Genomic DNA, 27,610 nt, shown 5'->3' on the forward strand with positions numbered 1-27,610 from the left:
AATCACGTTCTGATAACGTGTGGTGTATGCACTTCTGTAACACGCGTATTGGGACATTGACCTTGTTCTTGGTAGTTGGTGATAAACGTATCATAATATTATATTGTAAAAAGTATAATATAAATGAAATGAGGACGGCGCAACATCGCAGTGTCGGGCGTCAGTAATTTAGTGCAGGTTGTCAGCAAGACTCCAGTAGCCTAGGCTGCACGATGAGGCACAAAAATTGTACCATAAAAGTTCATAAAATATGTAAATCAACTTAAGACGACGTCTTATCCTCAGTGGCGTATTTAGGGGTTCTCTTGGGGGGTTCAAACCGCCCCCCCCCCCCAAAAAAAAAACTGTATGGTTGGTACGGGCATACCTAACTAATTAGAATTTAAGAGGGAGTGTTGAAATATTATTATTTATTTTTTTGTAACAATTTTTAATAAATCAATGAACATATTTTTACCGCTATGGTGCTATATAATATGTATATGGTCTGAGGACTGATAATTTAGTAAAAAATTACCCCCTTTCAAAAAAAAATGAGCAGTGAAAACGTCACGATTAACCAGAATAACTATGAAATATTGCACAATAATCATGGTCTATTCAATAAGCATGAATTGTGAATTATAAATAACACTGTTATTTAAACAAATAATGTTGAATAATTATTTGAACAGTCTTAATAAAACAATGTTGATAATTAATATATTAAGATACAATTAGTTAAGATTACCTACTAATAAAATGTACTTAATACTTATCTACACACTTTACGAGCATGAAGTAGGTATGTCTACGGACTACTGAATGTCAGAATGTCACAAGAAATTTACAATTGTGTATTATTGGTAGGTAATGGCCAATAGGTATATCTATCTATAAATTGTTATTGGCATTTTGTACCTAAATAAATATAAATATTTGTAGGAATGACCAACTCTATATTTTAAAAACTAAAAGTAGTTATTAGTTATATTAATTGTTAGTTGAACACGAACTTCTTTTAGTAAATAATAATAATATTGATATACCTACTTAAAAAAAAAAATCTATTTAGAATTCTTAATTATCTATATCGTAAAAGCTAGGAAATTATTTTGTCTTTTGTCTTTATTTCTTGTTTTCTTTTTTTAATTATAACTTATAAGGCATAGGCGACCGCAGAAATTTTTCTAGGGGGGGGGGGGAGGGCAATGTTAGGATTTGGGGATAAATATTATAATTTTACTAGGTGTTTTAAAATAATAACTTTTTTTATTATACTCGTATACAATATATTATATTTTATTATATTACAACTTATTTTATACTTTAAATTTGTTGTTTAGTAGGTATATAGTAATTTATCTTAAAATATTCAATTAAAAAAATATTTTGAAAAAGCCAGTGGGGCAAATGCCCCAGCTGCCCCTCCCTGCGGGCGCCTATGTTATAAGGTTAAGGCTTCTTTATTTCTATTTTTGTAAAATTATTCAGATATGTTGGTAAGAGAAAATAATTGTCTACGTTCAGCACAGAATAATATAATATTATACAGCAGGTAGATAAACCAACGATCCAGGGCCGGATTAAAGGGGGGGGGCAGAGGGGGCATCTGCCTCCGGGCGCAAGATTTTAAAGGCGCAAAGTTTTGAAATATTGTGGGTACCATTTAGAGTGAAAAAACTATTAGCGATTACGACAGTGTACACGGCGCGCAAACTCACATACGCGTTTTCACGAATTTACCGATATCTGAATTACGAATAATAACTATACAGTCACAGAGTCCGCGCAATAATAATAATTAATAATTAAATAAATATTAAATCATGTTTACAAAATTGTTATTTTAATAAATGTATTTACATTGTTTAGGTATATAGTGATATTAAAAAGATTGTTTTCATATAATTTTAATATATTTCTAATATTATATAATAAATGCCAAATTATAGTAAAACAATGTTATGTTTATGTATTATTAAAAAGTAGTTCTTAATTTTAGGTAGGTTTGCCCCGGGGCGCAAAAAATCTTAATCCGGCCCTGCAACGATCAAACTAATTGTTTAATGTTTATAGAATATTTTGTAATAACTATTTATAAGGTGATTGATATTTAAAAAAAATAAAAATATCATGGGCCAATATTCACGACCGAGTCGGAACGAATGAAATCAGTTTGTAATCACGTCATCACGAACGGTTCGTCGGTTCGTATCATAACGGTCGTGTGATAGCGGCTCGTCACCCGCCGGGTTTTCATCACCCACGGGTGTCGTCGGGTGTGAGTGTCGTCGAGTAAGTACTAAGTGGTGGCCGGCTACGACCGTTACGTCGTTCGGGGGCCTGCGAGCCGCGGGCGTTCAGTGGCGACTGGCGAGTGGCCATTGCCCGTTGGCCGCCGTTCATCCGACACTCGGAGTCTCGGTCACTGCTCAATGCTCATACTGCTCATAGACCATACCGCCACAGTGCTCAGCGCTCGGCCCAGTCAGCAGTTGTGGGTTTCGCGCGGCGCGTCGTCATCGGTAGGGTCCGGATCCGGTACAATATAGGTTATCGATTTGGCATTCACCGGCGCGCACTCTAATGCCCGCCGCCAGTTTCCGTTTGTAATATTACTGCTAAAACGTCAATTCGCTGTGTATAATACATTAATATTATATTCGCCGTTCGTGATCCATTCGCTATTTTTCGCTGGTGGACGATCTCTTCGGGTCACCTCGTCATCGTACTGTTGCGCGTTGATTAATAATTAATAATTATAATTATTATTTAATTACGATCGCGCCCAGTGCCGATTGATTTATTTTTCTGACACATACAACTGTTTACGGTCCGTACGGATCAGCGTAACCCGCGAAGACCGTTATTTATGACCGTCAAGTGTCAATTTTGAAGTTTTTCCACTACACACGAATTTATAATATTTCACATACTTATACCTATCTATTTTTGGTTTTCGCAAGACGTGAGTATGCAGAGATATTTGCTGAGCCAGAACTAATATTATTTGAAGCTAACTGACGATATTTCAATTGATTTTGCGGTGTTTAGTGACGAGTCTCTAGGTAATATGTGGTCGAAAATAATTAAAGCCAGCAATCATGGACTTGTGCGCGGTGTGGTCATATACTCGGTCACCTGGCCGTTGAGCAGCTTGATACAACAGTCACTAGAGCCGTCAGCCACCAAAAACATTGATTTGCAACGAGCGGCAAAGTTTAGCATGTACGGTGGACTCTACGTAGCACCCACTTTGTATGCGTGGATGAGATTTGCCGGTTATGTTTGGCCTTCGATGACAATTACTAGTCATATAACAAAGGTCAGTATTTCTGCGTTTAATAGTTATTAACAATAACAAGTAATAAACGTAATAGATAAGGTTAGCTTGTATTAACATAATTGTCTTAACTGTAGGTCCATTTAAATATTACCTATATTAAGATTTAACGTAATATTTTAATTAAAAAAACAACACGATAAAACACATATCAATTTATTTCCAAATCCAAAGAATGTCATCATACAAATAGTCATACAATTAATAGTTGGGTTACTAAGTCCCTGTTACTGCCTTTTATAAAATTAAATAAAATGGAAGTATATGCAAGTGTATTATATTATGAATTATTAAATAATCATCACTCATTTTAATTACATAAAATTTTCATGAATTAAAGGTAATTAAGTTATTAAATCATACAATTTTATCAATTTCATTTCTAAATAGACAGGTATCCTAAAATTGTGCATAACAATGGTTTACTAAAATTTATTCAGAAAACTAAATTAAATCTAATTAGTATCTTTATTTATGATATAAGTTCATAAAAATTATATATTTTTATTGTTTACCTATGGCGATTATCAAGGTAATTATGTAATAGGTAATTCAATTTTTAGAGTTTTCAATTAGATTTGAATTAAAAACTTTTAATATTATTTTAGCAATGTTATTGGATTCTTATAGTTTTATTTTATTTTAAAAATATTTTAAACTGTATAATATAATAAAAAATACGATCAACTAAAAATTACGGGTACATATTTTATATCATTACGAGAAAAAAATGATTGAATTGGTATGATTATATTCATATTATTGGTAGGTAGTATAGTTCTGTACCTAAAACATATATCCACTAATTAGAAATTTTCAAAAATCTTGTTTAGGTGTAAGTAGGTACCACAACTCTAGAATAATACACTTATGTAAGATATATATTTTTTTATAATCTTATTAATTACATCATATTATGATATAATAATTTGGTAATTAATACTTTAAAAAAATGTGTTCAAGAGAAGCCTTATAAAACTTTTTTTTATACATAATGAACCACCAAGATAGGATTACTTCAATATAACAGTCAATATAATAGGTGACCAGTGGTTTTTATCATCAAAAGAAGTACAAACAATAAATAAGATTAAATTCCATAGAATTATTATCTCTATTTTTGGTATTTGTGAGGTATAATATTTTAATTTCTAACAAAAAAATTAAAAGTTAGCTTTATACTTTATTATAATATGTATATTATACATATCATACCTACTTTTATTGTTTTATACGTTTAGTCAGCATACACATTACACATTGTTATTGCAGTTGCAGATAAATTATAATACATATTCTATATTTTGTTAGGTGTCAAAAACTAGTTTATTGATTAGTTGTCAATTATTGTTGCTAAAAGCTATTAAATTGAATAAAAAACCATTTGATTAATGCTACCAATAATAAATCTTAACTTGATTAAGTTATTACTTTGTTTAATTTTAGAATATTTGCTACTTAATTTACCTTTATTCTCTTTACAAATTAATAACTGAATTATGTAGATTACTGAGCTTAATTAATTATAAATTATTTTGAATTGGGAATAATTTTAATTTGTAGTGAAGGTAACAATAAGTTCAACTCTTTTTATAATGCTATTAGTTTGTTTGTTTCATTATGATTTAATTGTTTTTTTAATTTTACAGGCAGTTGTTGAACAATTTTCATATGGTCCATTTGCAATGGCTAGTTTTTTTTTCTTTATGACACTTTTGGACGGAGGTACAATAGAAGATGCAAAAATAGAAGTTAAAGAAAAATTTGTTTCTACCTGGAAGGTATATTATATATTTTTTATAATGAATTCAAATAAATATTAAGAGGACACAAAACTCATATTTTATTTCTACTTAACAAACATACAATAGGTACACAAAATAGCAAATTTGCGTTTAGGAGAACCAATATTGTCTGTTGTTAGCTTTAATATTGGAGTTAAATTTTTTCTTATTAATTTTAAAAGCAAGAATAATATCTATGGCATCTCGTAATCTTTTATTGTTATTTCAATTTATGAAATGTATATAATATAATATATATATAACTATAATACTTTAAAATTAAAACTTTAATAAAAGCCTTTAAGTACTATAAATATTATTCTTACCTTTAAATTGATTATTTTATCAAATATTAATCTAACAGCACAGAATTGATTCTAGTTATTACAAATCTGTTATGCTTGATATGTTTGTTAGACAGAAAAAACACATGCAAGTTTGATATCCTATTATAAATTCTTGAAAATAGTCTAAACATTTATATTTCATCCAATATTTTTGTTTTTACTGTTTTTTCCTTTATGAATTATTCAACTAGTTTTTGTGTTTGATTTGAATTGAACTGTTCAAATTTTTTAATAAGAAACATATTGGATATAATATAAATTGTTGTAATAACAGTTTGTGTAAACAGCATACCTACACAGTATTAATTATTAATATTACTATTTAGTGTTTAATAAATTAATGTTATAAATCATTAATTAGTATTATAATAGTTTCATTTCAAGATAGGTAATTATTTTATATGCTAAATAATAGAAGTTAACTAACATTTTTTTTTCTCATTTAGATAGCTGCAATGGTTTGGCCAGTATTACAAACAATAAATTATTGTGTTATTCCTGCACAGAATCGTTTGATATTTGTCAGTTTTGCTGGATTGATATGGACCACATTTTTAGCCTATAAAAAGTATGAAAAGAATAAATCTATACAGATTGCTGATAAAACAACTGATTGATAGCAAACATTTTACATTTATTTGACTGTTTTGAAATTAGTTTTTTTGACATTGTTTGTTATTATTGATTGTTATTGTTATTAGTTCTTTAAACTATTGTTGCCAAATATTTTATCTATTAAAATATAATTTATGTTTGAACTTTGATCAATGGTGCATTTACAGGGTAGAGAGGATTACATCAATCCTAAAGAATCAAAAACACCTTATACATAAGTATTTTTAAATTGTTGATAATAATTTCAGTCAACATGATCCATTTCATTATAAGTAATATTTCTTTACCTCGACTTTACCTATCAAAAAAAATATTGTAAATACACCATTTGATATTGTATTACACCATTGTATTACAACTTGTGAAATTTGTATTTTGAAAAGTTGCAATACATTTGAAATGTTTTTAAACTCCTATTTTTGTTATTTGCCAACACTAGTCAAAAGAATTGTTGTTTAGTTAAATAATTTATATAAATGCAATTATTTATTGAATGTTATATTATTAAGTCTGATAAAGGCTTTCAATTTACTATAAATGGACTGACATTTTAATTTTTGAAATATTCATAATTGATCTTATATTAAAAATGTTCTTAATTTTTTATGTTACCATTATTGTACTAATTGAAACATAGATTAAAAGTGGAATTTTTTTAATTTGAATTTTACATATTGTATTATTATTTGTATGTATTATGTATTATTTATAATTTTTTATGTTTTCCAGTAACTATTTTTATGGTATTGGTATAGTACATCTTGTTTACCTAAATAATTGTATCATTCCATTATATATAAATAAATTGTACTCGACAATAACAGATAATAAATACAAATATTATTGTAATTTATTTTATTTTAATGGTAAAATGTTTATAATTAATCGAAGTATTACACACTAACTACACAGCTAAGGTACTCGCCGTATATAAAGCCGTATCCAATGTAATAAGTGCCAACCTAAATAGGTAGTAAAAAGTAAATAATTTTCAACATACTCCATTAGTACTATATTTAGCCTTTTATTTATATAAATTGATGTTATTGCTAGTAAAATAATCAACTTAACAATTAAATTCCACAATAATTGTCTCATTTATACCCTGACACTGCAGATTGACTGGTAATAAAAGAATAAAAATTTACTCGCCCAGGATAAAGCAAATAATCCACATCAACAAAATATCTGGGATATAAACTCAGAACAAATATTAAAAAAAAAAAAATAAGCTTAATCATAGACGAATAGCAAATGAAATGGAATTAAAATAACAAAGATAAGTGGAATAACCTAATGTTTCTCAGATGAAGAGACAAAGTGGTACTAAATCGCCTCAGAATAGGCCACATACACTTCACACTTCTCGAATAATGAAAAACCAAAAACATGTGGATATCTAACTTCAATTAAAATATCATTTAATCACAGAATGCAGACACACAAGAGGGCCGACAAAAATTGGACATACCCAAACACATTCATGATGCACTGGGCCCCAACTAAGATTCCATTATAAAAAAAAGATATTATTTATGATGTATAATATATTAAATAATAACATTTAGTTGAAGCAATTAAAGATTTAAGCCAATGGTCACGTTATCAAAGCTCTAATTCTAATTCTAATAAAAAAAAACAAGTATTATGTTTTTAGATTCTTGAGAGGTGCGATAAATGTATTTATTTTACAATACTGCGTTTTTTATATAGGTTAGGTCGTTTTAAATCAAACCAACCATTATAAGTTAAATTAATGTTATTTACGTAATATACAGTTTTTCGTTGTGACGAGTTTCGTTATTAAGACTTCACTGTATATTAATTAATTATTATTATATTTGTCGATTTATCATCATAAGACAATATCCATATGTCTCGCTACTTTAACCACTCCCCCCCCCCCTCTGAGTTCGCCATTGACTATAATAATATGTTACATCACAAATAAAAGTATTGTTAAATCTTGGTCCGATATAAGTGTTTACTTATCAAATTGTTCTATTAACTTACAACGATTAATAGTAACCCACAATAAAACGGCGTGCGCGTTGAGAAAAATTATGTTGGCGGTCCGACGTTGTCGTCGTAACGAGAAAAGTAACTTCTAACGATTAAAAGTAACCCACAATAGAACGGCGTGCGCGTTGAGATAAATTATGTTGGCGGTCCGACGTCGTTGTTGTAACGAGAAAAGTAATTTATAACGATTAAGAGTAACCCACAACAGAACGGGGAGCGCGTTGAGATAAATTATATCGGCAGTCTGACGTCGTTGTCATCACGAGAAAAGTAACTTATAACGATTTAGAGTTATTCGATATTATATGATATGCCCTCCGACTTTAATTATGTTGGCGGTCTGAGGTCATTGTCATTATGAGAAAAGTAACTTATAACGATTAAGAGTAACCCACAATAGAACGGCGTGTGCGTCGAGATAAATTATGTTGGCAGTCCGACTTCGTCGTCGTCACGAGAAAAGTAACTTATAACGATTCAGAGTTATTCGTTAAAATATGATTTGCTCGCGGAGTTTAATTATGTTGCTGGTCTGACGTCGTTGTCATCACAAGAAAAGTAACTTATAACGATTAAGAGTAACACAAAATAGAACGCCGTGCACGTTGAGATAATTTATGTTGGCAGTCTGACGTCGTCGTCATCACGAAAAAAGTAACTTATAACGATTTACAGTTAATCGTTTTAATATGATATGCCCGCCGAGTTTCATTATATCGGCAGTCTGACGTCGTTGTCATCACGAGAAAAGTAACTTATAACGATTAAGAGTAACCCAAAATAGAACGCCGTGCACGTTGAGTTAATTTGTGTTGGTGGTCTGACTTCCTCATCTTCACAAGAAAAGAAAACTTATAACGATTAAAAGTAACCCACAATAGAACGGCGCGCGCGTCGAGATAAATTATGTTGCCAGTCTGACGTCGTCGTCGTCACGGGAAAAGTAACTTATTACGATTAAGAGTAACCCACCATAGAACGGCGTGTGCGTCGAGATAAATTATGTTGGCAGTCCGACTTCGTCGTCGTCACGAGAAAAGAAACTTATAACGATTAAGAGTAACCCACAACAGAACGACGAGCGCGTTGAGATAAATTATGTTGGCAGTCTGACGTCGTCGTCATCACGAAAAAAGTAACTTATAACGATTTACAGTTAATCGTTTTAATATGATATGCCCGCCGAGTTTAATTATATCGGCAGTCGGACGTCGTCGTCAAAGCGAAAAAAGTAACTTATAACGATTAAGAGTAACCCACAATAGAATAGCGTGTGCTACGAGATAAATTATGTTGGCAGTCCGACGTCGTTGTCGTAACGAGAAAAGTAACCTATAACGATTTAGAGTTAATTGATATAATATGATGTGGCCGCCGAGTTTAATTATGTTGCCAGTCTGACGTAGACGTCGTCAGACAAAAGTAACTTATAACGATTAAGAGTAACCCACAACAGAACGACGAGCGCGTTGAGATAAATTATGTTGGCGGTCCGACGTCGTCGTCGTCACGAGAAAAGTAACTTATAACGATTAAGAGCAACCCACAATAGAATGGCGTGGGCATCGAGATAAATTATGTTGGCGGTCTGACGTCGTTGTCGTAATGAGAAAAGTAACCTATAACGATTTAGAGTTATTCGTTATAATATGATGTGTCCGTCGAGATAAATTATGTTGGCAGTCCGACTTCGTCGTCGTCACGAGAAAAGTAACTTATAACGATTCAGAGTTATTCGTTAAAATATGATTTGCTCGCGGAGTTTAATTATGTTGGCGGTCCGACGTCGTTGTTGTAACGAGAAAAGTAATTTATAACGATTAAGAGTAACCCACAACAGAACGGGGAGCGCGTTGAGATAAATTATGTTGGCAGTCTGACGTCGTCGTCATCACGAAAAAGTAACTTATAACGATTTACAGTTAATCGTTTTAATATGATATGCCCGCCGAGTTTCATTATATCGGCAGTCTGACGTCGTTGTCATCACGAGAAAAGTAACTTATAACGATTAAGAGCAACCCACAATAGAATGGCGTGCGCATCGAGATAAATTATGTTGGCGGTCTGACGTCGTCGTTGTCACGAGAAAAGTAACTTATAACGATTAAGAGTAACCCACCATAGAACGGCGTGTGCGTCGAGATAAATTATGTTGGCAGTCCGACTTCGTCGTCGTCACGAGAAAAGTAACTTATAACGATTAAGAGTAACCCACAACAGAACGACGAGCGCGTTGAGATAAATTATGTTGGCGGTCCGACGTCGTCGTCGTCACGAGAAAAGTAACTTATAACGATTAAGAGCAACCCACAATAGAATGGCGTGCGCATCGAGATAAATTATGTTGGCGGTCCGACGTCGTCGTCGTCACGAGAAAAGTAACTTATAACGATTAAGAGCAACCCACAATAGAATGGCGTGCGCATCGAGATAAATTATGTTGGCGGTCTGACGTCGTTGTCGTAATGAGAAAAGTAACCTATAACGATTTAGAGTTATTCGTTATAATATGATGTGTCCGTCGAGATAAATTATGTTGGCAGTCCGACTTCGTCGTCGTCACGAGAAAAGTAACTTATAACGATTCAGAGTTATTCGTTAAAATATGATTTGCTCGCGGAGTTTAATTATGTTGGCGGTCTGACGACGTCGTCGTTACAAGAAAAGTAACTTATAACGATTTAGAGTTATTCGATATTATATGATATGCCCTCCGACTTTAATTATGTTGGCGGTCTGAGGTCATTGTCATTATGAGAAAAGTAACTTATAACGATTTAGAGTTATTCGTTATAATATGATGTGTCCGCCGAGTTTAATTATGTTGGCGGTCTGACGTCGGCGTCCCACTTCGTCACTAGAAAAATAAATTATAACGATTAAGAGTTATTCGTTATAATACGATTTGCCCGCCGAGTTTAATTAAGTTAGTGGTCCGACGTCGTCGTCATCACGAAAAAAGTAACTTATAACGATCAAGAGTAACCCAAAATAGAACGCCGTGCACGTTGAGATAATTTATGTTGGTGGTCCGACTTCCTCATCTTCACAAGAAAAGTAAATTATAACGATTAAGAGTAACCCACAATAGAACGGCGTGCGCGTTGAGATAAATTATGTTGGCAGTCTGACGTCGTCGTCATCACGAAAAAAGTAACATAACGATTTACAGTTAATCGTTTTAATATGATATGCCCGCCGAGTTTAATAATATCGGCAGTCTGACGTCGTCGTCATCACGAAAAAAGTAACTTATAACGATTAAGAGTAACCCACAATAGAATAGCGTGTGCGACGAGATAAATTATGTTGGCAGTCCGACTTCGTCGTCTTCACGAGAAAAGTAACTTATAACGATTAAGAGCAACCCACAACAGAACGGCGAGCGCGTTGAGATAAATTATGTTGGCAGTCTGACGTAGTCGTCGTCAGACAAAAGTAACTTATAACGATTAAGAGTTATTCGTAATAATATGATGTGCCTGCCGAGTTTAATTATGTTGGCAGTCAGACGTCGTCGTCGTCACGAGAAAAGTAACTTATAACGATTAAGAGTAACCCACAACAGAACGACGAGCACGTTGAGATAAACTATGTTGGCGGTCTGACGTCGTTGTCGTAATGAGAAAAGTAACCTATAACGATTTAGAGTTATTCGTTATTATATGATGTGCCCGCCGAGTTTAATTATGTTGGCAGTCAGACTTCGTCGTCGTCACAAAAAAAGTAACTTATAACGATTTAGAGTTAATCGTTTTATTATGATTTGCACGCCGAGTTTAATTAAGTTGGCGGTCCGACATCGTCGTCGTCACGAGAAAAGTAACTTATACCGATTAAGAGTAACCCAAAATAGAATGGCGTGCGCATCGAGATAAATTATGTTGGCGGTCCGACGTCGTTGTCGTAACGAGAAAAGTAACCTATAACGATTTAGAGTTATCCTTTATAATATGATGTGCCCACCGAGTTTAATAATGTTGGCAGTCCGACGTCGTCGTCATCACGAGAAAAGTAACTTATAACGATTTACAGTTAATCGTTATAATATGATATGCCCGCCGAGTTTAATTATGTTGGCAGCCTGACGTCGATGTCATCACGAGAAAAGTAACTTATAACGATTTAGAGTTATTCGTTAAAATATGATTTGCCCGTGGAGTTTAATTATGTTGGCGGTCTGATGTCGTTGTCGTCAAAGAAAAGTAACTTATAACGATTTAGAGTTAATCGTTATATTATGATTTGCCCGCCGAGTTTAATTAAGTTGGCGGTCCGACGACGTCATCGTCACAAGAAAAGTAACTTATAACAATTTCAAGTAACCCACAATAGTACGGCGTGTGCGACGAGATAAATTATGTTGGCGGTCCGACGTCGGCGTCGCACGTCGTCACTAGAAAAATAAATTATAACGATTAAGAGTTATTCGTTATAATACGATTTGCCCGCCGAGTTTAATTAATTTTGTGGTCCGACGTCGTCGTCATCACGAAAAAAGTAACTTATAACGATCTAGAGTAACCCAAAATAGAACGCCGTGCACGTTGAGATAATTTATGTTGGTGGTCCGACTTCCTCATCTTCACAAGAAAAGTAAATTATAACGATTAAGAGTAACCCACAATAGAACGGCGTGCGCGTTGAGATCAATTATGTTGGCGGTCCGACGTCGTTGTAGTAACGATATTATATGATATGCCCTCCGATTTTAATTATGTTGGCGGTCTGAGGTCATTGTCATTATGAGAAAAGTAACTTATAACGATTTAGAGTTATTCGTTATAATATGATGTGTCCGCCGAGTTTAATTATGTTGGCAGTCTGACGTCGTCGTCATCACGAAAAAAGTAACTTATAACGATTAAGAGTAACCCACAATAGAACGGCGTGTGCGTCGAGATAAATTATGTTGGCAGTCCAACTTCGTCGTCGTCACGAGAAAAGTAACTTATAACGATTCAGAGTTATTCGTTAAAATATGATTTGCTCGCGGAGTTTAATTATGTTGGCGGTCTGACGTCGTTATCATCACAAGAAAAGTAACTTATAACGATTAAGAGTAACACAAAATAGAACGCCGTGCACGTTGAGATAATTTATGTTGGCGGTACGACGTCGTTGTCGTGACGAGAAAAGTAACCTATAACGATTTAGAGTTAATCATTATAATATGATGTTCCCGCCGAGTTTAATTATGTTTGCAGTCTGACGTCGTTGTCATCACGATAAAAGTAACTTATAACGGTTAAGAGTAACCCCAATAGAACGTCGTGCATGTTGAGATAATTTATATTGGTGGTCTGACTTCCTCATCTTTACAAGAAAAGTAACTTATATCGATTAAGAGTAACCCACAATAGAACGGCGTGCGCGTTGAGATAAATTATGTTGGCAGTCTGACATCGTCGTCATCACGAAAAAAGTAACATAACGATTTACAGTTAATCGTTTTAATATGATATGCCCGCCGAGTTTAATAATATCGGCAGTCTGACGTCGTCGTCATCACGAAAAAAGTAACTTATAACGATTAAGAGTAACCCACAATAGAATAGCGTGTGCGACGAGATAAATTATGTTGGCAGTCCGACTTCGTCGTCTTCACGAGAAAAGTAACTTATAACGATTAAGAGCAACCCACAACAGAACGGCGAGCGCGTTGAGATAAATTATGTTGGCAGTCTGACGTAGTCGTCGTCAGACAAAAGTAACTTATAACGATTAAGAGTTATTCGTAATAATATGATGTGCCTGCCGAGTTTAATTATGTTGGCAGTCAGACGTCGTCGTCGTCACGAGAAAAGTAACTTATAACGATTAAGAGTAACCCACCATAGAACGGCGTGTGCGTCGAGATAAATTATGTTGGCAGTCCGACTTCGTCGTCGTCACGAGAAAAGTAACTTATAACGATTAAGAGTAACCCACAACAGAACGACGAGCACGTTGAGATAAATTATGTTGGCGGTCTGACGTCGTTGTCGTAATGAGAAAAGTAACCTATAACGATTTAGAGTTATTCGTTATTATATGATGTGCCCGCCGAGTTTAATTATGTTGGCAGTCTGACGTCGTCGTCATCACGAAAAAAGTAACTTATAGCGATTTACAGTTAATCGTTATAATATGATATGCCCGCCGAGTTTCATTATATCGGCAGTCTGACGTCGTTGTCATCACGAGAAAAGTAACTTATAACGATTTAGAGTTATTCGATATTATATGATATGCCCTCCGACTTTAATTATGTTGGCGGTCTGAGGTCATTGTCATTATGAGAAAAGTAACTTATAACGATTAAGAGTAACCCACAATAGAACGGCGTGTGCGTCGAGATAAATTATGTTGGCAGTCCGACTTCGTCGTCGTCACGACAAAAGTAACTTATAACGATTAAGAGTTATTCGTAATAATATGATGTGCCTGCCGAGTTTAATTATGTTGGCAGTCTGACGTCGTCGTCGTCACGGGAAAAGTAACTTATAACGATTAAGAGTAACCCACCATAGAACGGCGTGTGCGTCGAGATAAATTATGTTGGCAGTCCGACTTCGTCGTCGTCACGAGAAAAGTAACTTATAACGATTAAGAGTAACACACAACAGAACGACGAGCGCGTTGAGATAAATTATGTTGGCAGTCTGACGTCATCGTCATCACGATAAAAGTAACTTATAACGATTTACAGTTAATCGTTTTAATATGATATGCCCGCCGAGTTTCATTATATCGGCAGTCTGACGTCGTTGTCATCACGAGAAAAGTAACTTATAACGATTTAGAGTTAATCGTTATATTATGATTTGCCCGCCGAGTTTAATTAAGTTGGCGGTCCGACGACGTCATCGTCACAAGAAAAGTAACTTATAACAATTTCAAGTAACCCACAATAGTACGGCCTGTGCGACGAGATAAATTATGTTGGCGGTCCGACGTCGGCGTCGCACGTCGTCACTAGAAAAGTAACCTATAACGATTTAGAGTTATTCGTTATTATATGATGTGCCCGCCGAGTTTAATTATGTTGGCAGTCAGACTTCGTCGTCGTCACGACAAAAGTAACTTATAACGATTAAGAGTTATTCGTAATAATATGATGTGCCTGCCGAGTTTAATTATGTTGGCGGTCTGACGTCGTCGTTGTCACGAGAAAAGTAACTTATAACGATTAAGAGTAACCCACCATAGAACGGCGTGTGCGTCGAGATAAATTATGTTGGCGGTCTGACGTCGTCGTTGTCACGAGAAAAGTAACTTATAACGATTAAGAGTAACCCACCATAGAACGGCGTGTGCGTCGAGATAAATTATGTTGGCAGTCCGACTTCGTCGTCGTCACGAGAAAAGTAACTTATAACGATTAAGAGTAACCCACAACAGAACGACGAGCGCGTTGAGATAAATTATGTTGGCGGTCCGACGTCGTCGTCGTCACGAGAAAAGTAACTTATAACGATTAAGAGCAACCCACAATAGAATGGCGTGCGCATCGAGATAAATTATGTTGGCGGTCCGACGTCGTCGTCGTCACGAGAAAAGTAACTTATAACGATTAAGAGCAACACACAATAGAATGGCGTGCGCATCGAGATAAATTATGTTGGCGGTCTGACGTCGTTGTCGTAATGAGAAAAGTAACCTATAACGATTTAGAGTTATTCGTTATAATATGATGTGTCCGTCGAGATAAATTATGTTGGCAGTCCGACTTCGTCGTCGTCACGAGAAAAGTAACTTATAACGATTCAGAGTTATTCGTTAAAATATGATTTGCTCGCGGAGTTTAATTATGTTGGCAGTCTGACGTCGTCGTCATCACGAAAAAAGTAACTTATAACGATTTACAGTTAATCGTTTTAATATGATATGCCCGCCGAGTTTCATTATATCGGCAGTCTGACGTCGTTGTCATCACGAGAAAAGTAACTTATAACGATTAAGAGAAACCCAAAATAGAACGCCGTGCACGTTGAGTTAATTTGTGTTGGTGGTCTGACTTCCTCATCTTCACAAGAAAAGAAAACTTATATCGATTAAAAGTAACCCACAATAGAACGGCGCGCGCGTCGAGATAAATTATGTTGCCAGTCTGACGTCGTCGTCGTCACGGGAAAAGTAACTTATAACGATTAAGAGTAACCCACCATAGAACGGCGTGTGCGTCGAGATAAATTATGTTGGCAGTCCGACTTCGTCGTCGTTGAGAGAAAAGAAACTTATAACGATTAAGAGTAACCCACAACAGAACGACGAGCGCGTTGAGATAAATTATGTTGGCAGTCTGACGTCGTCGTCATCACGAAAAAAGTAACTTATAACGATTTACAGTTAATCGTTTTAATATGATATGCCCGCCGAGTTTAATTATATCGGCAGTCGGACGTCGTCGTCAAAGCGAAATAAGTAACTTATAACGATTAAGAGTAACCCACAATAGAATAGCGTGTGCTACGAGATAAATTATGTTGGCAGTCCGACGTCGTTGTCGTAACGAGAAAAGTAACCTATAACGATTTAGAGTTAATTGATATAATATGATGTGGCCGCCGAGTTTAATTATGTTGCCAGTCTGACGTAGACGTCGTCAGACAAAAGTAACTTATAACGATTAAGAGTAACCCACAACAGAACGACGAGCGCGTTGAGATAAATTATGTTGGCGGTCCGACGTCGTCGTCGTCACGAGAAAAGTAACTTATAACGATTAAGAGCAACCCACAATAGAATGGCCTGGGCATCGAGATAAATTATGTTGGCGGTCCGACGTCGTCGTCGTCACGAGAAAAGAAACTTATAACGATTAAGAGCAACCCACAATAGCATGGCGTGCGCATCGAGATAAATTATGTTGGCGGTCTGACGTCGTTGTCGTAATGAGAAAAGTAACCTATAACGATTTAGAGTTATTCGTTATAATATGATGTGTCCGTCGAGATAAATTATGTTGGCAGTCCGACTTCGTCGTCGTCACGAGAAAAGTAACTTATAACGATTCAGAGTTATTCGTTAAAATATGATTTGCTCGCGGAGTTTAATCATGTTGGCGGTCCGACGTCGTTGTTGTAACGAGAAAAGTAATTTATAACGATTAAGAGTAACCCACAACAAAACGTGGAGCGCGTTGAGATAAATTATGTTGGCAGTCTGACGTCGTCGTCATCACGAAAAAGTAACTTATAACGATTTACAGTTAATCGTTTTAATATGATATGCCCGCCGAGTTTCATTATATCGGCAGTCTGACGTCGTTGTCATCACGAGAAAAGTAACTTATAACGATTAAGAGCAACCCACAATAGAATGGCGTGCGCATCGAGATAAATTATGTTGGCGGTCTGACGTCGTCGTTGTCACGAGAAAAGTAACTTATAACGATTAAGAGTAACCCACCATAGAACGGCGTGTGCGTCGAGATAAATTATGTTGGCAGTCCGACTTCGTCGTCGTCACGAGAAAAGTAACTTATAACGATTAAGAGTAACCCACAACAGAACGACGAGCGCGTTGAGATAAATTATGTTGGCGGTCCGACGTCGTCGTCGTCACGAGAAAAGTAACTTATAACGATTAAGAGCAACCCACAATAGAATGGCGTGCGCATCGAGATAAATTATGTTGGCGGTCCGACGTCGTCGTCGTCACGAGAAAAGTAACTTATAACGATTAAGAGCAACCCACAATAGAATGGCGTGCTCATCGAGATAAATTATGTTGGCGGTCTGACGTCGTTGTCGTAATGAGAAAAGTAACCTATAACGATTTAGAGTTATTCGTTATAATATGATGTGTCCGTCGAGATAAATTATGTTGGCAGTCCGACTTCGTCGTCGTCACGAGAAAAGTAACTTATAACGATTCAGAGTTATTCGTTAAAATATGATTTGCTCGCGGAGTTTAATTATGTTGGCGGTCTGACGACGTCGTCGTTACAAGAAAAGTAACTTATAACGATCAAGAGTAACCCAAAATAGAACGCCGTGCACGTTGAGATAATTTATGTTGGTGGTCCGACTTCCTCATCTTCACAAGAAAAGTAAATTATAACGATTAAGAGTAATCCACAATAGAACGGCGTGCGCGTTGAGATTAATTATGTTGGCGGTCCGACGTCGTTGTAGTAACAAGAAAAGTAACTTATAACGATTTAGAGTTATTCGATATTATATGATATGCCCTCCGACTTTAATTATGTTGGCGATCTGAGGTCATTGTCATTATGAGAAAAGTAACTTATAACGATTTAGAGTTATTCGTTATAATATGATGTGTCCGCCGAGTTTAATTATGTTGGCAGTCTGACGCCGTTGTCATCACGAGAAAAGTAACTTATAACGATTAAGAGTAACCCAAAATAGAACGCCGTGCACGTTGAGTTAATTTGTGTTGGTGGTCTGACTTCCTCATCTTCACAAGAAAAGAAAACTTATAACGATTAAAAGTAACCCACAATAGAACGGCGCGCGCGTTGAGATAAATTATGTTGCCAGTCTGACGTAGACGTCGTCAGACAAAAGTAACTTATAACGATTAAGAGTTATTCGTAATAATATGATGTGCCTGCCGAGTTTAATTATGTTGGCAGTCTGACGTCGTCGTCGTCACGAGAAAAGTAACTTCTAACGATTAAGAGTAACCCACAATAGAACGGCGTGTACGTTGAGATAAATTATGTTGGCAGTCAGACTTCGTCGTCGTCACAAAAAAAGTAACTTATAACGATTTAGAGTTAATCGTTATATTATGATTTGCACGCCGAGTTTAATTAAGTTGGCGGTCCGACATCGTCGTCGTCACGAGAAAAGTAACTTATACCGATTAAGAGTAACCCACAATAGAATGGCGTGCGCATCGAGATAAATTATGTTGGCGGTCCGACGTCGATGTCGTAACGAGAAAAGTAACCTATAACGATTTAGAGTTATCCTTTATAATATGATGTGCCCACCGAGTTTAATAATGTTGGCAGTCCGACGTCGTCGTCATCACGAGAAAAGTAACTTATAACGATTTACAGTTAATCGTTATAATATGATATGCCCGCCGAGTTTAATTATGTTGGCAGTCTGACGTCGATGTCATCACGAGAAAAGTAACTTATAACGATTTAGAGTTATTCGTTAAAATATGATTTGCCCGTGGAGTTTAATTATGTTGGCGGTCAGACGTCTTTGTCATCACGAAAAAAGTAACTTATAACGATTTAGAGTTAATCGTTATATTATGATTTGCCCACCGAGTTTAATTATTTTGGCGGTCTGATGTCGTTGTCGTCAAAGAAAAGTAACTTATAACGATTTAGAGTTATCCTTTATAATATGATGTGCCCGCCGAGTTTAATAATATCGGCAGTCTGACGTCGTCGTCATCACGAAAAAAGTAACTTATAACGATTAAGAGTAACCCACAATAGAATAGCGTGTGCGACGAGATAAATTATGTTGGCAGTCCGACTTCGTCGTCTTCACGAGAAAAGTAACTTATAACGATTAAGAGCAACCCACAACAGAACGGCGAGCGCGTTGAGATAAATTATGTTGGCAGTCTGACGTAGTCGTCGTCAGACAAAAGTAACTTATAACGATTAAGAGTAACCCCAATAGAACGTCGTGCATGTTGAGATAATTTATGTTGGTGGTCTGACTTCCTCATCTTTACCAGAAAAGTAACTTATATCGATTAAGAGTAACCCACAATAGAACGGCGTGCACGTTGAGATAAACTATGTTGGCGGTCTGACGTCGTTGTCGTAATGAGAAAAGTAACCTATAACGATTTAGAGTTATTCGTTATTATATGATGTGCCCGCCGAGTTTAATTATGTTGGCAGTCAGACTTCGTCGTCGTCACAAAAAAAGTAACTTATAACGATTTAGAGTTAATCGTTATATTATGATTTGCACGCCGAGTTTAATTAAGTTGGCGGTCCGACATCGTCGTCGTCACGAGAAAAGTAACTTATACCGATTAAGAGTAACCCAAAATAGAATGGCGTGCGCATCGAGATAAATTATGTTGGCGGTCCGACGTCGTTGTCGTAACGAGAAAAGTAACCTATAACGATTTAGAGTTATCCTTTATAATATGATGTGCCCATCGAGTTTAATAATGTTGGCAGTCCGACGTCGTCGTCATCACGAGAAAAGTAACTTATAACGATTTACAGTTAATCGTTATAATATGATATGCCCGCCGAGTTTAATTATGTTGGCAGTCTGACGTCGATGTCATCACGAGAAAAGTAACTTATAACGATTTAGAGTTATTCGTTAAAATATGATTTGCCCGTGGAGTTTAATTATGTTGGCGGTCTGATGTCGTTGTCGTCAAAGAAAAGTAACTTATAACGATTTAGAGTTAATCGTTATATTATGATTTGCCCGCCGAGTTTAATTAAGTTGGCGGTCCGACGACGTCATCGTCACAAGAAAAGTAACTTATAACAATTTCAAGTAACCCACAATAGTACGGCGTGTGCGACGAGATAAATTATGTTGGCGGTCCGACGTCGGCGTCGCACGTCGTCACTAGAAAAATAAATTATAACGATTAAGAGTTATTCGTTATAATACGATTTGCCCGCCGAGTTTAATTAATTTTGTGGTCCGACGTCGTCGTCATCACGAAAAAAGTAACTTATAACGATCTAGAGTAACCCAAAATAGAACGCCGTGCACGTTGAGATAATTTATGTTGGTGGTCCGACTTCCTCATCTTCACAAGAAAAGTAAATTATAACGATTAAGAGTAACCCACAATAGAACGGCGTGCGCGTTGAGATCAATTATGTTGGCGGTCCGACGTCGTTGTAGTAACGATATTATATGATATGCCCTCCGACTTTAATTATGTTGGCGGTCTGAGGTCAGTGTCATTATGAGAAAAGTAACTTATAACGATTTAGAGTTATTCGTTATAATATGATGTGTCCGCCGAGTTTAATTATGTTGGCAGTCTGACGTCGTCGTCATCACGAAAAAAGTAACTTATAACGATTAAGAGTAACCCACAATAGAACGGCGTGTGCGTCGAGATAAATTATGTTGGCAGTCCAACTTCGTCGTCGTCACGAGAAAAGTAACTTATAACGATTCAGAGTTATTCGTTAAAATATGATTTGCTCGCGGAGTTTAATTATGTTGGCGGTCTGACGTCGTTATCATCACAAGAAAAGTAACTTATAACGATTAAGAGTAACACAAAATAGAACGCCGTGCACGTTGAGATAATTTATGTTGGCGGTCCGACGTCGTTGTCGTGACGAGAAAAGTAACCTATAACGATTTAGAGTTATTCATTATAATATGATGTTCCCGCCGAGTTTAATTATGTTTGCAGTCTGACGTCGTTGTCATCACGATAAAAGTAACTTATAACGGTTAAGAGTAACCCCAATAGAACGTCGTGCATGTTGAGATAATTTATATTGGTGGTCTGACTTCCTCATCTTTACAAGAAAAGTAACTTATATCGATTAAGAGTAACCCACAATAGAACGGCGTGCGCGTTGAGATAAATTATGTTGGCAGTCTGACGTCGTCGTCATCACGAAAAAAGTAACTTATAACGATTTACAGTTAATCGTTATAATATGATATGCCCGCCGAGTTTCATTATATCGGCAGTCTGACGTCGTTGTCATCACGAGAAAAGTAACTTATAACGATTTAGAGTTATTCGATATTATATGATATGCCCTCCGACTTTAATTATGTTGGCGGTCTGAGGTCATTGTCATTATGAGAAAAGTAACTTATAACGATTAATAGTAACCCACAATAGAACGGCGTGTGCGTCGAGATAAATTATGTTGGCAGTCCGACTTCGTCGTCGTCACGACAAAAGTAACTTATAACGATTAAGAGTTATTCGTAATAATATGATGTGCCTGCCGAGTTTAATTATGTTGGCAGTCTGACGTCGTCGTCGTCACGGGAAATGTAACTTATAACGATTAAGAGTAACCCACCATAGAACGGCGTGTGCGTCGAGATAAATTATGTTGGCAGTCCGACTTCGTCGTCGTCACGAGAAAAGTAACTTATAACGATTAAGAGTAACACACAACAGAACGACGAGCGCGTTGAGATAAATTATGTTGGCAGTCTGACGTCGTCGTCATCACGATAAAAGTAACTTATAACGATTTACAGTTAATCGTTTTAATATGATATGCCCGCCGAGTTTCATTATATCGGCAGTCTGACGTCGTTGTCATCACGAGAAAAGTAACTTATAACGATTTAGAGTTATTCGATATTATATGATATGCCCTCCGACTTTAATTATGTTGGCGGTCTGAGGTCATTGTCATTATGAGAAAAGTAACTTATAACGATTAAGAGTAACCCACAATAGAACAGCGTGTGCGTCGAGATAAATTATGTTGGCAGTCCGACTTCGTCGTCGTCACGAGAAAAGTAACTTATAACGATTCAGAGTTATTCGTTAAAATATGATTTGCTCGCGGAGTTTAATTATGTTGGCGGTCTGACGTCGTTGTCATCACAAGAAAAGTAACTTATAACGATTAAGAGTAACACAAAATAGAACGCCGTGCACGTTGAGATAATTTATGTTGGCAGTCTGACGTCGTCATCATCACGAAAAAAGTAACTTATAACGATTTACAGTTAATCGTTTTAATATGATATGCCCGCCGAGTTTCATTATATCGGCAGTCTGACGTCGTTGTCATCACGACAAAAGTAACTTATAACGATTAAGAGTAACCCCAATAGAACGTCGTGCATGTTGAGATAATTTATGTTGGTGGTCTGACTTCCTCATCTTTACAAGAAAAGTAACTTATATCGATTAAGAGTAACACACAATAGAACGGCGTGCACGTTGAGATAAATTATGTTGGCGGTCTGACGTCGTCGTCATCACGAAAAAAGTAACATAACGATTTACAGTTAATCGTTTTAATATGATATGCCCGCCGAGTTTAATAATATCGGCTGTCTGACGTCGTCGTCATCACGAAAAAAGTAACTTATATCGATTAAGAGTAACCCACAACAGAACGACGAGCGCGTTGAGATAAATTATGTTGGCAGTCTGACGTCGTCGTCATCACGAAAAAAGTAACTTATAACGATTTACAGTTAATCGTTTTAATATGATATGCCCGCCGAGTTTCATTATATCGGCAGTCTGACGTCGTTGTCATCACGAGAAAAGTAACTTATAACGATTTAGAGTTATTCGATATTATATGATATGCCCTCCGACTTTAATTATGTTGGCGGTCTGAGGTCATTGTCATTATGAGAAAAGTAACTTATAACGATTAAGAGTAACCCACAATAGAACGGCGTGTGCGTCGAGATAAATTATGTTGGCAGTCCGACTTCGTCGTCGTCACGAGAAAAGTAACTTATAACGATTCAGAGTTATTCGTTAAAATATGATTTGCTCGCGGAGTTTAATTATGTTGCTGGTCTGACGTCGTTGTCATCACAAGAAAAGTAACTTATAACGATTAAGAGTAACACAAAATAGAACGTCGTGCACGTTGAGATAATTTATGTTGGCAGTCTGACGTCGTCGTCATCACGAAAAAAGTAACTTATAACGATTTACAGTTAATCGTTTTAATATGATATGCCCGCCGAGTTTCATTATATCGGCAGTCTGACGTCGTTGTCATCACGAGAAAAGTAACTTATAACGATTAAGAGTAACCCACCATAGAACGGCGTGTGCATCGAGATAAATTATGTTGGCAGTCCGACTTCGTCGTCGTCACGAGAAAAGAAACTTATAACGATTAAGAGTAACCCACAACAGAACGACGAGCGCGTTGAGATAAATTATGTTGGCAGTCTGACGTCGTCGTCATCACGAAAAAAGTAACTTATAACGATTTACAGTTAATCGTTTTAATATGATATGCCCGCCGAGTTTAATTATATCGGCAGTCGGACGTCGTCGTCAAAGCGAAAAAAGTAACTTATAACGATTAAGAGTAACCCACAATAGAATAGCGTGTGCTACGAGATAAATTATGTTGGCAGTCCGACGTCGTTGTCGTAACGAGAAAAGTAACCTATAACGATTTAGAGTTAATTGATATAATATGATGTGGCCGCCGAGTTTAATTATGTTGCCAGTCTGACGTAGACGTCGTCAGACAAAAGTAACTTATAACGATTAAGAGTAACCCACAACAGAACGACGAGCGCGTTGAGATAAATTATGTTGGCGGTCCGACGTCGTCGTCGTCACGAGAAAAGTAACTTATAACGATTAAGAGCAACCCACAATAGAATGGCGTGGGCATCGAGATAAATTATGTTGGCGGTCCGACGTCGTCGTCGTCACGAGAAAAGAAACTTATAACGATTAAGAGTAACCCACAATAGAATAGCGTGTGCGACGAGATAAATTATGTTGGCAGTCCGACTTCGTCGTCTTCACGAGAAAAGTAACTTATAACGATTAAGAGTAACACACAACAGAACGACGAGCGCGTTGAGATAAATAATGTTGGCAGTCCGACGTCGTCGTCATCACGAGAAAAGTAACTTATAACGATTTACAGTTAATCGTTATAATATGATATGCCCGCCGAGTTTAATTATGTTGGCGGTCTGACGTCTTTGTCATCACGAAAAAAGTAACTTATAACGATTTAGAGTTAATCGTTATATTATGATTTGCCCACCGAGTTTAATTATTTTGGCGGTCTGATGTCGTTGTCGTCAAAGAAAAGTAACTTATAACGATTTCGAGTTAATCGTTATATTATGATTTGCCCGCCGAGTTTAATTAAGTTGGCGGTCCGACGACGTCATCGTCACAAGAAGAGTAACTTATAACGATTAAGAGTAACCCAAAATAGAACGCCGTGCACGTTGAGATAATTTATGTTGGTGGTCCGACTTCCTCATCTTCACAAGAAAAGTAAATTATAACGATTAAGAGTAACCCACAATAGAACCGCGTGCGCGTTGAGATAAATTATGTTGGCAGTCTGACGTCGTCGTCATCACGAAAAAAGTAACTTATAACGATTAAGAGTAACCCACAATAGAATAGCGTGTGCGACGAGATAAATTATGTTGGCAGTCCGACTTCGTCGTCTTCACGAGAAAAGTAACTTATAACGATTAAGAGCAACCCACAACAGAACGGCGAGCGCGTTGAGATAAATTATGTTGGCAGTCTGACGTAGTCGTCGTCAGACAAAAGTAACTTATAACGATTAAGAGTTATTCGTAATAATATGATGTGCCTGCCGAGTTTAATTATGTTGGCAGTCAGACGTCGTCGTCGTCACGAGAAAAGTAACTTATAACGATTAAGAGTAACCCACAACAGAACGACGAGCACGTTGAGATAAATTATGTTGGCGGTCTGACGTCGTTGTCGTAATGAGAAAAGTAACCTATAACGATTTAGAGTTATTCGTTATTATATGATGTGCCCGCCGAGTTTAATTATGTTGGCAGTCAGACTTCGTCGTCGTCACAAAAAAAGTAACTTATAACGATTTAGAGTTAATCGTTATATTATGATTTGCACGCCGAGTTTAATTAAGTTGGCGGTCCGACATCGTCGTCGTCACGAGAAAAGTAACTTATACCGATTAAGAGTAACCCAAAATAGAATGGCGTGCGCATCGAGATAAATTATGTTGGCGGTCCGACGTCGTTGTCGTAACGAGAAAAGTAACTTATAACGATTTAGAGTTAATCGTTATATTATGATTTGCCCACCGAGTTTAATTATTTTGGCGGTCTGATGTCGTTGTCGTCAAAGAAAAGTAACTTATAACGATTTCGAGTTAATCGTTATATTATGATTTGCCCGCCGAGTTTAATTAAGTTGGCGGTCCGACGACGTCATCGTCACAAGAAGAGTAACTTATAACGATTAAGAGTAACCCAAAATAGAACGCCGTGCACGTTGAGATAATTTATGTTGGTGGTCCGACTTCCTCATCTTCACAAGAAAAGTAAATTATAACGATTAAGAGTAACCCACAATAGAACCGCGTGCGCGTTGAGATAAATTATGTTGGCAGTCTGACGTCGTCGTCATCACGAAAAAAGTAACTTATAACGATTAAGAGTAACCCACAATAGAATAGCGTGTGCGACGAGATAAATTATGTTGGCAGTCCGACTTCGTCGTCTTCACGAGAAAAGTAACTTATAACGATTAAGAGCAACCCACAACAGAACGGCGAGCGCGTTGAGATAAATTATGTTGGCAGTCTGACGTAGTCGTCGTCAGACAAAAGTAACTTATAACGATTAAGAGTTATTCGTAATAATATGATGTGCCTGCCGAGTTTAATTATGTTGGCAGTCAGACTTCGTCGTCGTCACAAAAAAAGTAACTTATAACGATTTAGAGTTAATCGTTATATTATGATTTGCACGCCGAGTTTAATTAAGTTGGCGGTCCGACATCGTCGTCGTCACGAGAAAAGTAACTTATACCGATTAAGAGTAACCCAAAATAGAATGGCGTGCGCATCGAGATAAATTATGTTGGCGGTCCGACGTCGTTGTCGTAACGAGAAAAGTAACCTATAACGATTTAGAGTTAATTGATATAATATGATGTGGCCGCCGAGTTTAATTATGTTGCCAGTCTGACGTAGACGTCGTCAGACAAAAGTAACTTATAACGATTAAGAGTAACCCACAACAGAACGACGAGCGCGTTGAGATAAATTATGTTGGCGGTCCGACGTCGTCGTCGTCACGAGAAAAGTAACTTATAACGATTAAGAGCAACCCACAATAGAATGGCGTGCGCATCGAGATAAATTATGTTGGCGGTCCGACGTCGTCGTCGTCACGAGAAAAGTAACTTATAACGATTAAGAGCAACCCACAATAGAATGGCGTGCGCATCGAGATAAATTATGTTGGCGGTCTGACGTCGTTGTCGTAATGAGAAAAGTAACCTATAACGATTTAGAGTTATTCGTTATAATATGATGTGTCCGTCGAGATAAATTATGTTGGCAGTCCGACTTCGTCGTCGTCACGAGAAAAGTAACTTATAACGATTCAGAGTTATTCGTTAAAATATGATTTGCTCGCGGAGTTTAATTATGTTGGCGGTCTGACGACGTCGTCGTTACAAGAAAAGTAACTTATAACGATCAAGAGTAACCCAAAATAGAACGCCGTGCACGTTGAGATAATTTATGTTGGTGGTCCGACTTCCTCATCTTCACAAGAAAAGTAAATTATAACGATTAAGAGTAATCCACAATAGAACGGCGTGCGCGTTGAGATTAATTATGTTGGCGGTCCGACGTCGTTGTAGTAGCAAGAAAAGTAACTTATAACGATTTAGAGTTATTCGATATTATATGATATGCCCTCCGACTTTTATTATGTTGGCGGTCTGAGGTCATTGTCATTATGAGAAAAGTAACTTATAACGATTAAGAGTAACCCACAATAGAACGGCGTGTGCGTCGAGATAAATTATGTTGGCAGTCCGACTTCGTCGTCGTCACGACAAAAGTAACTTATAACGAT

At 36.5% G+C, this 27,610-nt stretch overlaps 2 protein-coding genes across 3 annotated transcripts in view; one reads left to right on the top strand and one right to left on the bottom strand.

The window, feature by feature from the left end:
* The window catches only part of Pbp49 (proximal sequence element A Pbp49), a 58,068-nt gene that overhangs the window by 3,821 nt on the left and 26,637 nt on the right, over nt 1–27,610 (bottom strand). The gene's annotated exons all lie outside the window — the stretch shown is intronic.
* On the top strand, nt 2,219–6,714 carry LOC107165006 (mpv17-like protein). Of its 2 annotated transcripts, XM_015513052.2 has the most exons (4): nt 2,221–2,950; nt 3,037–3,307; nt 4,975–5,106; nt 5,903–6,710. In XM_015513052.2, the coding sequence occupies exons 2-4, from the start codon at nt 3,056–3,058 to the stop codon at nt 6,071–6,073; spliced, it is 555 nt and encodes a 184-aa protein (XP_015368538.2). In that variant the 5' UTR covers nt 2,221–2,950; nt 3,037–3,055; the 3' UTR covers nt 6,074–6,710. The 2 variants fall into 2 exon arrangements, with proteins under 2 accessions (XP_089085704.1, XP_015368538.2); XM_089229578.1 differs by having other exon boundaries at nt 2,219–3,307; nt 5,903–6,714.

This window comes from Diuraphis noxia, unplaced genomic scaffold (genome assembly GCF_037042655.1).
Source record: "Diuraphis noxia isolate RWA-SAM2 unplaced genomic scaffold, SU_Dnox_SAM2 contig0005, whole genome shotgun sequence".
Taxonomy (NCBI): Eukaryota; Metazoa; Arthropoda; class Insecta; order Hemiptera; family Aphididae; genus Diuraphis; species Diuraphis noxia.